At 46.0% G+C, this 12,777-nt stretch overlaps 1 protein-coding gene across 3 annotated transcripts in view; it reads right to left on the minus strand.

Moving 5' to 3' along the window:
- The window catches only part of PCBP2 (poly(rC) binding protein 2), a 135,159-nt gene that overhangs the window by 23,706 nt on the left and 98,676 nt on the right, over positions 1–12,777 (minus strand). For 2 of the 3 annotated variants that reach the window (XM_030198359.1, XM_030198360.1), the window contains 2 exons: positions 10,871–11,040; positions 1,450–2,110 (listed from right to left, as the gene is read on the minus strand). In XM_030198359.1, the coding sequence (XP_030054219.1) occupies positions 1,783–2,110; positions 10,871–11,040 (498 nt within the window). In that variant the 3' untranslated portion in view covers positions 1,450–1,782. Of the gene's footprint in view, positions 1–1,449; positions 2,111–10,870; positions 11,041–12,777 lie in introns of those variants that run through there. The other variant, XM_030198361.1, reaches the window with a different exon arrangement.

The raw sequence follows: 12,777 nt of genomic DNA on the forward strand, positions 1-12,777 counted from the left end.
TTTTTAGACTGAGGAAGGTCAAAGGCTTCTTCATTGCAGTCTAGCCACCAAGGATTTGTGTAAGTTTTGGTCCTCTGGTTAGGTTTTAATTCTTTCAGACTCAAACTACTTAGTGAAACTTGTACAAATGTCACAGCTGAGGTCATTTTGAACTAAACATTTATAGTAAACACTGTGATGGTCAGAAATGGAGAGGTTGGCAAATGGGACAAAACGAAGCTGCCAGCCTGCTTCTTAAACATGGTTGGGAAAGAAGTGTGTGAAATCAACAGAATCCTTCACAACTCAATCCGAAGAGATTTGGTCAGCCTGCGATATGGTCAAGATGAACCCTCTACCCTCCCCCCCCAATATGCTGAATAATAAGTAACTCCTTAGGTGGGCCCTAGGCAAACAGGCATGTCAGGCCCCCCATTGTGATATATAGTATATTCACTCCCACAAAACATGACCATCTGTGGCTCTGACTGCAGGGTGGAATCGGAAGATAAGATACTGCTTGCCTTTTGCTGGCTGGAGAACAGTGCACAAGGAATAGAGGTGGTGAGTTTGCCTTCCCCTCTTTCTACCAGCAGCTGACTTACCAGGGCAAAGATGTGCTAATTCAGTGATTCCCCAAGTCAGATTTGAGGAGGTCCATCAGGCCTATGCCTGATTTGCTTATACCTTAACCCTACCCCGTTGACTGAATAGCCAGAAATACCCAAACAGAAAGCTTGGCCTGTGGGATCTGTAAAGGAAAGCCAATGACAGACAAAAATGAGGAAACCTGTGCAGAACTAGATGTGCATGAGCAGTGAAAGCGTTTTATACCTTCTAGAAAGCTGCAGGAAAAAAAATATTTTAAAAAAACTCATGTTCAGTGCTATGTACTACCCATGTGACCCATGCATGTAACTATGGTGATCTTTTCTTCAGAAGTGACTTGCTCAGTATCAATCTCCGAGAGTGAGGTTGCCAACACGTATTTCTTCTTACACTCCAATTCTCAAGTTTTTAAGAGTACTGCTGGTGGTTTGAGATTAACTTATAGTGTAGAGTTCTGGTACAAATGTTGTGAAATGTGGATTTTCAAGGTTGAGACTTTATTTAGGGTTACCATATGGCTCCAGAAAAAGGAGGACACATTGATCTAGTCAGAGTTTTACTTCCATTGAAAGCAATGGAAGTAAAACCCAGACTGGCTCAATCTGTCCTTTTTCTGGAGCCAAATGGTAACCCTAACTTTATTGGACGCAACAGCCAAAGATTTCAGTACATCAGCTTCAGAGCACATCCACCTTTGGATAGACAAAGTGGTTAAATAAGCATGAGCCTGTATCATTTTGAGTGTCAGTCCAATAGAGGTATCAACCTACAAATCACTAGAGGTAATTCAAATCAAAAATCAACTTCAAAAAGTATCAAACCCCTCTCCAGTAATGAGCAAAAAACACGGAAATATATATAGAAGGTTAAAATGGAGAGAAGGTTTTATTATTCATAACACATTGACTTAAACATTGTAAGAATGTAGCACAACTACTGCTATATAGAATATCCATAAAAGTAAACAAAAGCCAAAATACACTATTCTATAATTAACATTGAAATTCTCTATTCTTCCCCTTCTGGCCCAGGGACAGCACACCATTTTATAACAAATCACAAGCTTACATGTTAAACTTAAAAAAAAAAATAAAAAAAAAAAGTAATTTGAAATCTTCCATGGATTTTTCCTCTATAGGATTCCCATGCTGACACCAAAGATCTGCTGCCCCAATAAGGTCACAAGCAGACGACTCAGTAAGGAGAGAACCTCTGTTTTTCCGTTTTCAGTTTGTTAGTAATGCACGGCACAGATGAGACGGCGGCACCCTTAGCAGAGGACACAACATTTAGTGCCAGGAGAGGGACGGGTTTCATGCCAAGCAGACTGGAGACACAAGGGGCAGTCGGAAGAGGGTTGGGGAGGCTGGAAGGTGCATCGGAGGTGATCCCTGCTGTGACGAGCGAGGGGGTGGTGGTGGAGGAGGAAGAAGAAGGGGTGGAGGGTTGAGAGAGGTTGATGTTCAGGTGATCAGGGATCGAGACGGAGGCAGTCTGGGAGGAGGGCTTAGCGCTTTCTAAACTGTAAGAGGAAAAAAAGGGAACAAAAAAAATGGGTGGGTGGAAGGGAAGACTACGGAAAGTACAAAAGGACAAAACCTCATCTTTAAAATGTATAACCCACATTTAAAGTTAATCACACAGGGACTCCAGTGGCAGAGATCCCGAGATACCAGAGTCTGAATCTGTCCCTGAACTGTTTCTGTGCAGGAATTATTTCTAGTGTTAGCTGGATAAAATGGTCAATTTCCTTGCGCTCGGAAGTATATGCCACAAACTACTGTTCTGAACCAGTTCAAGGCAGACTCAAACCCAGGTATCAGGGTACAGTTTTCACCAATAGGCAAGTAGACATTTGATAGCTGTGTAACACAGAAAGTTACTTGAACCATAAATTAAATTTTAATTGGCCTGCATCTATCTACACTGCTATTACAAGAACCTTTAATGTCTTTTTACATCTCGGAAACTTGCCAATTATTTGGAGAACCCAGGGCTGCACAATATTTCTAAAACAGTTGTTGCTTCAAAGCAGGAATATTTTAAAGAAAATGGAGGCCATACTTTATAACTTCCCAAATCAAATCTTGAACAAAAGCTTGAGTTTTCTGTGATTCCTGCAATGGATTCCACTAGTATTAAAATGGTGGAAACAGATTGATATTGTAGTTCTATATAAGAATGCAACATCACAGAAGATTTTCCTGTTTGCACCAACATCAGAACCCAGGAACAACTATCACAGTACCACAGAAAAACTGTAAATGGAGCAATTTTTAACAGGCCTCATTTTCAAAATCACAGCCTCAGGAAGGTAATGTACATTAAAACATGCAGCAGAAAAAACCCCTGCCCCACCTGTAAAATAAAAAGTGTTAATTTTATCAAACAGCAATAGAAAGCCTGTGTGTGGATTATGAATCAAAATATTAAAGCCAGTATCTGGAATATGAATTAATATATTAAAGCCACACCAGGTTATGAAAAGATTCAGCAAAATCCAACATTTAATACAGTGATAAGCAAAGTATTCTATTAACATGCACACAAGAACTAGCAGTGATCAGTCACATAAGGCTAAAATTACAATCCCAGAATGTGTCACCTTACATAAACCTCAATATAGTAATAAGCAGCACACTGGCTTCAGAGTAGAGACTGACCAAACTGTGCCAGTGTGAGAAAGGCACTTACTAATCTCAGGAAAGCATCTCATTTGGTACAACACCTGAAGTAACTAGTATGTCAGAGTACAGTACTAGATAATAAAGGACTGCACTGTAAGACCAAAGTTCCAGTGGCAAATGCATCTCCTGACTGCTCAAATGGAAGGCACCTCCACGAGACAACCACCAGGATGGTCTGCATGATCCAATATGCAATTAATCCCGGAGTACCAAAATAAAAAGTTTGATCATCATGAGGCCTTGAGCAGTGTCCTGCTTTGAGCCAAGATGCACAAACTCCCATCACTGTGGCTGTATGCCTGCAGAAAACATGTTATTCACCTACAACATACAAGACTCCATAGAAGAAAAATGTTTTTCAGTATGGCCATAGGGTCCCAGTTAAGTATGTCTGAGCAATACTTTTTACTAGCATTAAATGAGAGTTTGTTCTGAGAGCTTTCTAATAGCATTTAATGTGAGTAGTAGTAGACCTATCTGAAAAAGTCAGTAGGACCTGAAAGTTGCCACTTTATTCTAATATTGTAGAATTGAAAATTAACCCTTTGAAATCTACTGTTTTTGATAACACAAGTAAAATTAGCAGACAAATTATTAAAATGCAAATGCCCTAAAAAATGTCTCATGCAGCTCAACCGCTATTGGGGGGGGGGGGGGGGGGGGAATAAAGCAGCTCAGGAAGTCTAATTTTCATGCTCCAAATTGATTTCAGCCTACATAACATGATGGTGACAGGTTTAAAGGAGCCAAATATCAAAATTTTTCATGCCTCATTTTACAACCACAGCTAATCCACACTAGCATGAATTATAGATCTGCACAGCAACACCAAAAAAGTTAATCCTAGTTTAATAGATTCAGAACTGGGTTATGTATTCCTGCAAGACCTTGCATCTGGCTCAGCTGGTTACAATAGCCCAAAACACCAACTTCTCCATTTCATGCAAACATGAAGTGATTACTTTACAGGTGTAAGTCAGAGGTAATCTGTAAGAAACAGTACTCTTCTCAAACAGGGACTCACACCATAATTACTTCTTAAAGGCAGTATGAGCTAACAGATTCAAGGCTCAGCAGTAAACACATTTAGCCTATGAGGCTGGCTTAAAGTGCCTTTATACTAGCTGTTGTCCTTATTTTAAGACGTTGCTTAGAGACAACCTTATACAAAAATGAGTGAGAAAAGCCCACTGGAAAGAGCTCTGATGCTAAGCAGTTATGTCCCACTAGAAGAACATACATCTGATAGCTGGAACAGAGTATGCCTGAAAATTTGATGAATGGCAGAATGTGAGGTTGAACCCTCCCCCACCACCACCAAAAAAACAAAACAAAACCCTACACCATGAACAAATGTGTGCTGGGTTGTTAGAATTCTATTGTCCCCTATGCTTTTCTTGCATTGAGCACTGCTGTACAAGAGTTTCTGCTGTTTGTACCACTGGGATTTAAGTGAGCTGATGCAGCAAGACCAGAAAGGGTAGTGCACCACCAAGTTCAAATCTGCTGTACGCCCAGTTATTGTACAAATACTAGGAGTACCCATTTCTTCAGCAGTGGATGCACCAGAAGATAGTGGAGGAGGAGGAATGCATCAAACCTGCTAGCTGCCTGGGGCTGATGGATGGCTGCTTAATTGGAGGGCAGAATAAGAAACAATAAGGAAAATAACCTAGGCCACAGTGAAAGTGATGCAAAAGGTTGTTAGCTGGCTTCTGCCAGTGACGTGCAATTGCACACCGAGGGCCTGTCTTACTCTTTTCCCTAGACTGGGAAAGCAGCCATAGATTTTAAAGGACTACAGCACAGATATCCACCTACAACCCTGCATTCAAAAACCTTTACTGGGGATTTGGGGGCTCCAGAAGGAGCAATTAGATCTTACCTAATTGGCCTTTCCTTTAGTCCCTCTAGACCAGCACAACTGAGTAATGCACTCCAACCAGATGGAGACAGAACGAACAGCTTCAAAGTGGGCTGTGCAGTCCTCAGGAAACCAGTCTCTGCCTAGCTAAGCAGATGACCCACAGGACTAAAGAAAACACTCCAAAAGGAAGTCAAAATCTCCATCCAATTTCACAACCTCGACCCCCTGACCAAGGCAGTCTGAACTACTGCTGCCAAATAGGAGGAACATTAGCCCTGACCACCTGCAAGAAGGCTGGTAAGGGGATGAATCACAACACTCCCCTGTATATATATATATTTTTTTGTAGAGTCCTAAAAAAAGAACTGACATTTCATGAGCATGCCAGCTACAAAAAGGAGGGTTCTGCGCCGGTCTAGAGAGACTAAAGGAAAGCCAATTAGCAGGTAAGATCTAATTGATCCTTCCATAGTGTCCCTCTAGACTGGCACAGATGGGAAGTATCAGAGCAGTAAATGTCAAGGGTGGGACCCATTGAGCCCTGCTGTCAGCACCCTGGTTCCAAACCACGCATCCTGACAAGCAAACACATCGAGGTGTTAGTGGCGCATAAAGGAACAAAGACGACCAGACCGCAGCCTTACAAAATGTCCAGAGAAACCAATAAATGCTCCACCCACGAATGGGCCTTCAAGAAGGAGAGAATAGGCTGTATCCAAAGTAAAACAGGCCAGGGCCACTGCCTCCCTCACCCAATCCCCATTGGACCTTGGACGCCATCTAGCCCTTTCCTGACCCCCCCCCCCCCACGACAAACAGATATCCGAACAGCGAAACTCATGAAGTCACCCACAAATAGAGACGAGGGCTCTGCGGACATCCAAACAGTGCAAGCACTTCTGCTCCTCCGAGCCAGACCTGTCCCTCAAAATGGGCAGGGAAACCTGCTGATTGACATGAAACAGAAACCACCTTAGGCAGAAAGGAACCGCCTGGAGAACCACTTTCTCCCCAAAAAACTGGAGGCGACTCCCCACAGGACAGAGCCTGCAACTCAGAAACACAACCCCAAGCCAAGGCCATAAGAAGCACCGTCTTCAATGTCAAATCCTTCCTAGTACAGGACCCCAAGGACTCAAAAAAAGAGGCTCTACAAAGGCGGACACCACCAGGTTAAGAACCCAAGGCAAAACAGGCCTATGAAGCGGAGGACGAATAAGACATACGCCCCGAAATGAATCACTTCAGGAAGGGACCCCAAAGGATGCCCCTGAATCAGGCCCTGAAAGCAGGCCACAGCTGCATCCTCAAGGATGACAAAACAAGACCTTTATCTAGGCCAGCCTGTAAGAAATCAAGAATCTGGGGAACTGCAGCAGCGCAATGGAATGGCCCCCACACCAGTCCTCAAACACATGAATATAGGCGAGAGAGGTCGACCACTTCGAAGCATAGTGGCAACCACTGGGCCAGAAAACCCTCTCTTCAACAAATGCGCCAAAATGTAAGAACAGAGCTGGATCTGACATGAGTACCAGACCCAGAGACAGAAGATCTGTCTCCGATGGAAATCAAAGGCTCCACCACAAGAAACCAAATAAGCTCTCCATACCATGGCCTGTGTGGCCAATCCAGCACCACCAAAACCACCTGGCTGGCATGACGCTGAATTTGAAGCAGAATTGTCTACCAAGGGCCGGGGTGGGGGGGAACAAAGCAGGTTAACGCTGGGCCTAGGCTGTATCAGCACATAAAATCCCTCAGCCTTATACTTCCGCCAGCTTAAGAAGCAAGGAACCTGAGTGTCGATGGCAGACATCAGAAAGATCATGACCGAGAGGCCCCAGCGGTGGTCCACTACCTGAGAGAAGACCTCTAGACTGAGCTTCCATTCTACTGGGTCCAGGAGATGTTGACTGAGAAAGTCCGCTTGCATGTTTCTACCCTGGCAACGTTAACTGCAGAGAGACCTACCAGATGAACTTCCGCCCACATAAGAAGAGACGCTTCCTCTACCACAGACCAGCTCTTTGTGCCTCCGCGATGATTGACGTAGGCAACTGCTGTGGCGTCAGACGTGACTCACACCGCCACTTCAACCAAAAGAGGTTGGAGGGCCAGCCGGATCACTCTCAGTTCCAACACATTTATCAACAAACTATAGGAGACCACTCCCCTTGAGCCACTCTTCCCAATGTGCCCCCCCCCCCCCCCCGTCAGATAGGCTGGTGTCAGTATTCACCACAGTCCACTGTAGTGAATCCAGACTCATGCCTCCTGAGAGATGACACCACCATTCACCAATGCAGACTGTCTCACCAGGACACACAGAGGGAGGCGATCCTTCAGGGAGTGCAACTGGGGAGACCAGTGGGATAGAAGTGCACACTGCAAAGGGCTGAATGTGAGCCCTGGCTCACTGTACCACCTCCAACGAGGCAGCCATGGAGCGTTTACTAGTCGTCTCTGGCCCTCGGGCACTGGAGTCACAGACCGAACCTGTGACTGGAGTTTGCAAATCCTGGCCTCCGGGAGAAAATCTCTCTCTGTGATGGTATCAAAATGAACTCCCAAATACTCCAAGGTCAGGGACAGTTGAAGATGACTTGTCTAGATTGACTACCCAGCCCAAGGATTTTTGCACGTGCACCACTCTCCTGGTAAGACTTCACTTGGATCAGTCAATTGTCCAGGTATTCATGCACCAAAATGTCCCCTTTGCGCAGAGCAGCTGCCACTACCCTACCATCATCACACCTTGTAAAAGGTTATGGGGAGCCGTTGCCAGACCAAAGGGGAGCGCACAAAATTGATGCCTCCCCAAAATGGCAAGCGAAGGAAACACTGATGAGCCAGGCGAATAGGGATATGAAGGTACACCTCTATCAGATCCAAAGATAGCAACTCCATGGGCCGCACTGCTAAAATGATAGAGTACAAGGTTTCCATGCAAAAGGAAAGGACCTGAAAAGCACAAGTAACCCCCTTTTGAGATCCAGGTCGTTAGGAACCCTCTTTTTTGGGGACCACAAAATAGATAGAATAAATGACCTATGCCCTTTCCCCTCTTGGGGATAGGAACCACTGCCTTTAAGGCCACCAGTTGACACAGGGTTTACCAAACTACCTACTTTGCAAGTGGCCCTGCAAGGAGACACCATGAAGGCATCCGGCAAGGGGCATGCAAACTCCTGTGCATAGCAGTCACAAACTACCTCAAGTACCCATAGATCCAAGGTAATTCGGGTCCACTCCTGGTAGAATTCCTGCAGCCTTGCCCCTAAGGGAACCAAGAACTGGACCAAGACAATTGTGCAGGTCTGCTGGAGCCAGCTGCCAGAGGTCCAGAGCCCCCTCGCCCCCCGAAAGGACTACATTCTCTGAAACAGCTATGCTGAGGACCACCTCCTCTACCCAGCCTATAGCGATGAACCTCCCTAAACCTAGATTTCCTGGACATGTGTCTGCCCACCGGACGAGGCCTATCCTCTGGAATCCGAGGAACCTTGTCTTCCCTAGACTTTTGACCAACTTATCCAGGTCCTCGACAAATAGGGAGCCTCGGAAGGGAAACTTGCTCAATTTACACTTGGATGCCATGTCCGCTGACCAGCCCCAGAACCACAATAACCGCTAGGCCACTACACTAAGCCATAGACTTAAGAGTCTGCAGATCATACAAGGCATCCAAACAAAGACGTGTCCGGGCAACTAACACCCCCCCCCCCCCCAACAATGCCTAAGCAGCCAAGGCAGACATATAGAAACTCTGCTTAAGCAGCACTTCCAGTCGACGATCCTGAGGGTCCCTAAGGGCGGAGTCACCATCCATAGGCACTGTATCCTCCTTGGTGACCGATACTAAGGCATCCACTGTGGGGGGACGCAAGGACTCCTGATCCTGCTCTGAAATGGGATAAAGGCGAACCATGGACCGCAATCCGAAAAGGGGCATCGGGAGAAGCCCATTGTGCCTGGATGACATCCCGAATGTCCTAGTTCACGAGCAAAGAGCAGGATGATCTGTGAACCCCCTTAAGCAAGGGATACACCATCTGAGGAGCTTCCGAGGAAACTCCTCAAACTGCAGCATGGAAGACACCTGGGAAATCAGTTCCTGCAGCTCGTCCCAATGGAAAATGCAGACAACCGAGGTGACCTCCCCCAGAGGCAGCTCTTCCTGCCAGGAGTCGTCCCCTTACCCCCCGGCTACTCCTGGTACCTGAGGTCCTCTTCCTCAGCCCAGCCAGGTAAAGCCTCCAAATCCTGAGCACAGTCCAGGAGTTCCTCCTACCACTCCCCATGCTTGCATTTAAAACGTGGGAGGAAGAGGAGTCTCCCTGCAGCAGAGCTCCCTTCTACAGAGCAGCCCCAGTTTGATTCAGGCAAAAGGCCTTGTACATGGTCAAAACAAATTCCGGGTGGAAATCAACTCCCAAAGCACTTGGCACGTGTCAGGCCGAAGGGCAGAGATTTCAGGGAAGAGAGGGTGCAGACAGAGATCCAAGGCCAGACACCAGGAACAAAATGGTTGTGGTTCCCGCTGAAACAAGGCAACTGCCCAAACAGGCTCCCCCAAGGACGACCCCGCCGAAACCCTGGACACGACTGTGTGCTCCAGAGCTGCGCAGAGACCACAATGCCCTGCTGCACCCACCCCTCCCCAAGCAAACTGCGCAGCACTTAAAAGGTGCCGAGACATCACCACCAAGAAAGAAAACAAATCACGGGAACTCCCCGGCTCCCCGGAAAGGCATCGAGACAGCAGGAAAACAACTGCTTGGGGGGGGGGGGGGGGGGGGGGGGGGTCTATTTTTTTTTCTTCTCCACAGTAAGCTCTGGTGACACTTTTTTTTTCCACACACACAGGCCGGACAGCTGAGGCTCACAAACCAAAGGTACCCGCAGCAGGGTCCAAAGTGGGGGGAAGGGACCCAGCCACCCGGGTTTAATATACTTGGTGCAAAAGAGACCCCTATGGGCCTCAACCCCTATCCAACAGGCAGACAAGATGGAAGCAAAATCCTTTTTTTTTTTTTTAATAAAGAGTGTTTTCTCTTACCCAGTAGCCCCAGGAAAACAAAAATGAAATCCCAGCACCTACAAGTAATCGACTGCATAGGCTTACCATCTGCTGAGACTGAGAACAGACTGGTTTTCTGAGGACTGCACTTATAGGCTCACTTTGTTCTCTGTCTCCATCTGCTGGTCAGAGTGCATAACCCATCTGTGCTGGTCTAGAGGGATGCTATGGAAGCCTCAGCTACTGGCTTCTACATTTTGGAGAATTTGTCAGAGTTGTCTTTTGCAATTTCAAGTTTGCTAGCTGGGACATTATGTGAAAGCATTAGCATTTTAACTTAAAAAAAAATGTTTCCAAGACCTGTTTTCTTCATGCAAATCAATTTGCCTTTGGCTCAAAGTTAGATTTTCCTTTCAACCATAGTATTTAGTCCTGGCTAGAGTGCCACTCTGGTATTTTCACCATAAGATCAAGAATAGTCTCTGACATATCAGATGTTACATTATGACATCAGGAGTAAAGGAATAGACAGATTTATATTCTTTACTTATTCTGTTTCAGAGCTGCATTTGGTGGAAAAATTAGCATTTCAGACAATTACCCTAAAGGGGTCTTCATGCCACCCTAAATCTCTGCTGCATACCCACTATTTGATTAGCTTCAACATGCACTGTTAAAACTCACACTATCTGTGCTGAACCTTACCTGACATTGATCAGGTACTGGGCCAGACTGATACTGGCTGCAGACCCAGTAATGGTCACCTGACGGTCAGTAGAACCTTCCACAGGATTGGCTATCTTGATCTGCGCCCCAGACATTTGACGGATCTCATTGATTTTGGCGCCCTGGCGCCCAATGATGCAGCCAATTAGCTAATTAAAAAGAGAGACATTTCAGATAGAAACAAGCTTAGAGGCCAACATAAAGCATATTAACATGACAAACCCTAATGCACAAAGATTTTATACATTAACAGACTTTATACAACTATACCAATGAGGTGTATATTTCACATACTGATGGTCTTATTTGTACATCACACATTTGGTTATATGCCCATAAGAAATGAGCTGATTTATATGACCAGCTCAACTCATGTTTTGCACAAATGATCTCTCTATATAATAATTTGTCAATCTGCGTTCCTGAATGGCTGGGTTCGTAACCATATGCAAATGAGCTACTATGTAATTGACTACATAATCAGCTCACCTCCACCCTTCCCTGCCCTCTGTGTCCTGCCCTCACGGAAAGAAGAAATTACGTCAGAGGACGGCAGGACACAGAGGGAAGGAAAGGGAAGGCTGTGTGCGAGCAGAGCCTGCTGCAGCGACTTCAGGTAAAGGTTTTGAAGGCAGGGCGGCAGGAAGGAAAAAGAGGGTTACTGTGGGAGAAGAGGGCGGGCAGGTGGGGGCTGGGGCGAGTCACTGGACATGGATGGGAGGGTAGGGGAGAGTGGAGAATTGCTGGATATGGATGGAGAAGAAGGCAGGGAAGAGAGAAGAGTTGCTGGACATGAATATTGGAGGGGAGGGGAGGGCAGGGGAGCAAAGAGGAAACAATAGAAAAAGAAAAGCCGATTTGGAAAGGGAGAGAATTTAAAAACAATGGCGATCAGACAATAGCCTTGCTAGGGCCCGTCTCATTTTTCACAAAGCAGGCTTTTTTGCTTGTAATTAATAAGTGTTAAGAGCAATTATGCACCCTGATGCAGGCTAACAGCATTTAACGTGTTAATCGAAACCTAGGTTAGTACACCAGCCTTTAGCACTGGAAGTACCCCAAATAGTTATGTGCTCAAAACTGTGGGCAGGCCTAACCAGGAGACTCGGAACTATGTCTATTTTCTTCTACAAAGTCAGTCATCTTTCAGCACACTCAGGGCTTTGTCACCAAACTTCCAGCCTGCTGTAGGCTATGTGGACTAGCTAGTTATTTCTCTCCAAATCTTTTTACCAGCAAGACTCATCACTTTGGTGTGCACTAATCTTTGAATTGTGAATAGAATTCTGTGAGCTCAATCCTTCTCCCCTGGACATTACTGACGCAGAATACATCCGTGGGTGCATTGTGGACATTTATTACCTGTTAATTTTCTTTCCTTGAGTTTAGTTTATAGTTTGAGAACTTAATATACCGCTCAACTGACACACAACAGGCTATATAAAGAGCAAGAAGGGAATGCCAATGTTAGGACAGTAAAGCGAATGCTACATACCTGTAGAAGGTATTCTCCGAGGACAGCAGGCTGATTGTTCTCACTGATGGGTTGACGTCCTCGGCAGCCCCCTCCATCGGAAAGTTTACTAGCAAAGGCCTTTGCTAGTCCTCGCGCGCCCATGCGCACCACGCATGTGCGGCCGTCTTCCCGCCCGAAACCGGCTCGAGCCGGCCAGTCCAGTATGTAGCAAGACAATACACTTCAAGGGAAGACAACTCCAAAGGGGAGGCGGGCGGGTTTGTGAGAACAATCAGCCTGCTGTCCTCGGAGAATACCTTCTACAGGTATGTAGCATTCGCTTTCTCCGAGGACAAGCAGGCTGCTTGTTCTCACTGATGGGGTATCCCTAGCCCCCAGGCTCACTCAAAACAACAACCATGGTCAATTG

This window comes from Microcaecilia unicolor, chromosome 3 (genome assembly GCF_901765095.1).
Source record: "Microcaecilia unicolor chromosome 3, aMicUni1.1, whole genome shotgun sequence".
Classification (NCBI taxonomy): Eukaryota; Metazoa; Chordata; class Amphibia; order Gymnophiona; family Siphonopidae; genus Microcaecilia; species Microcaecilia unicolor.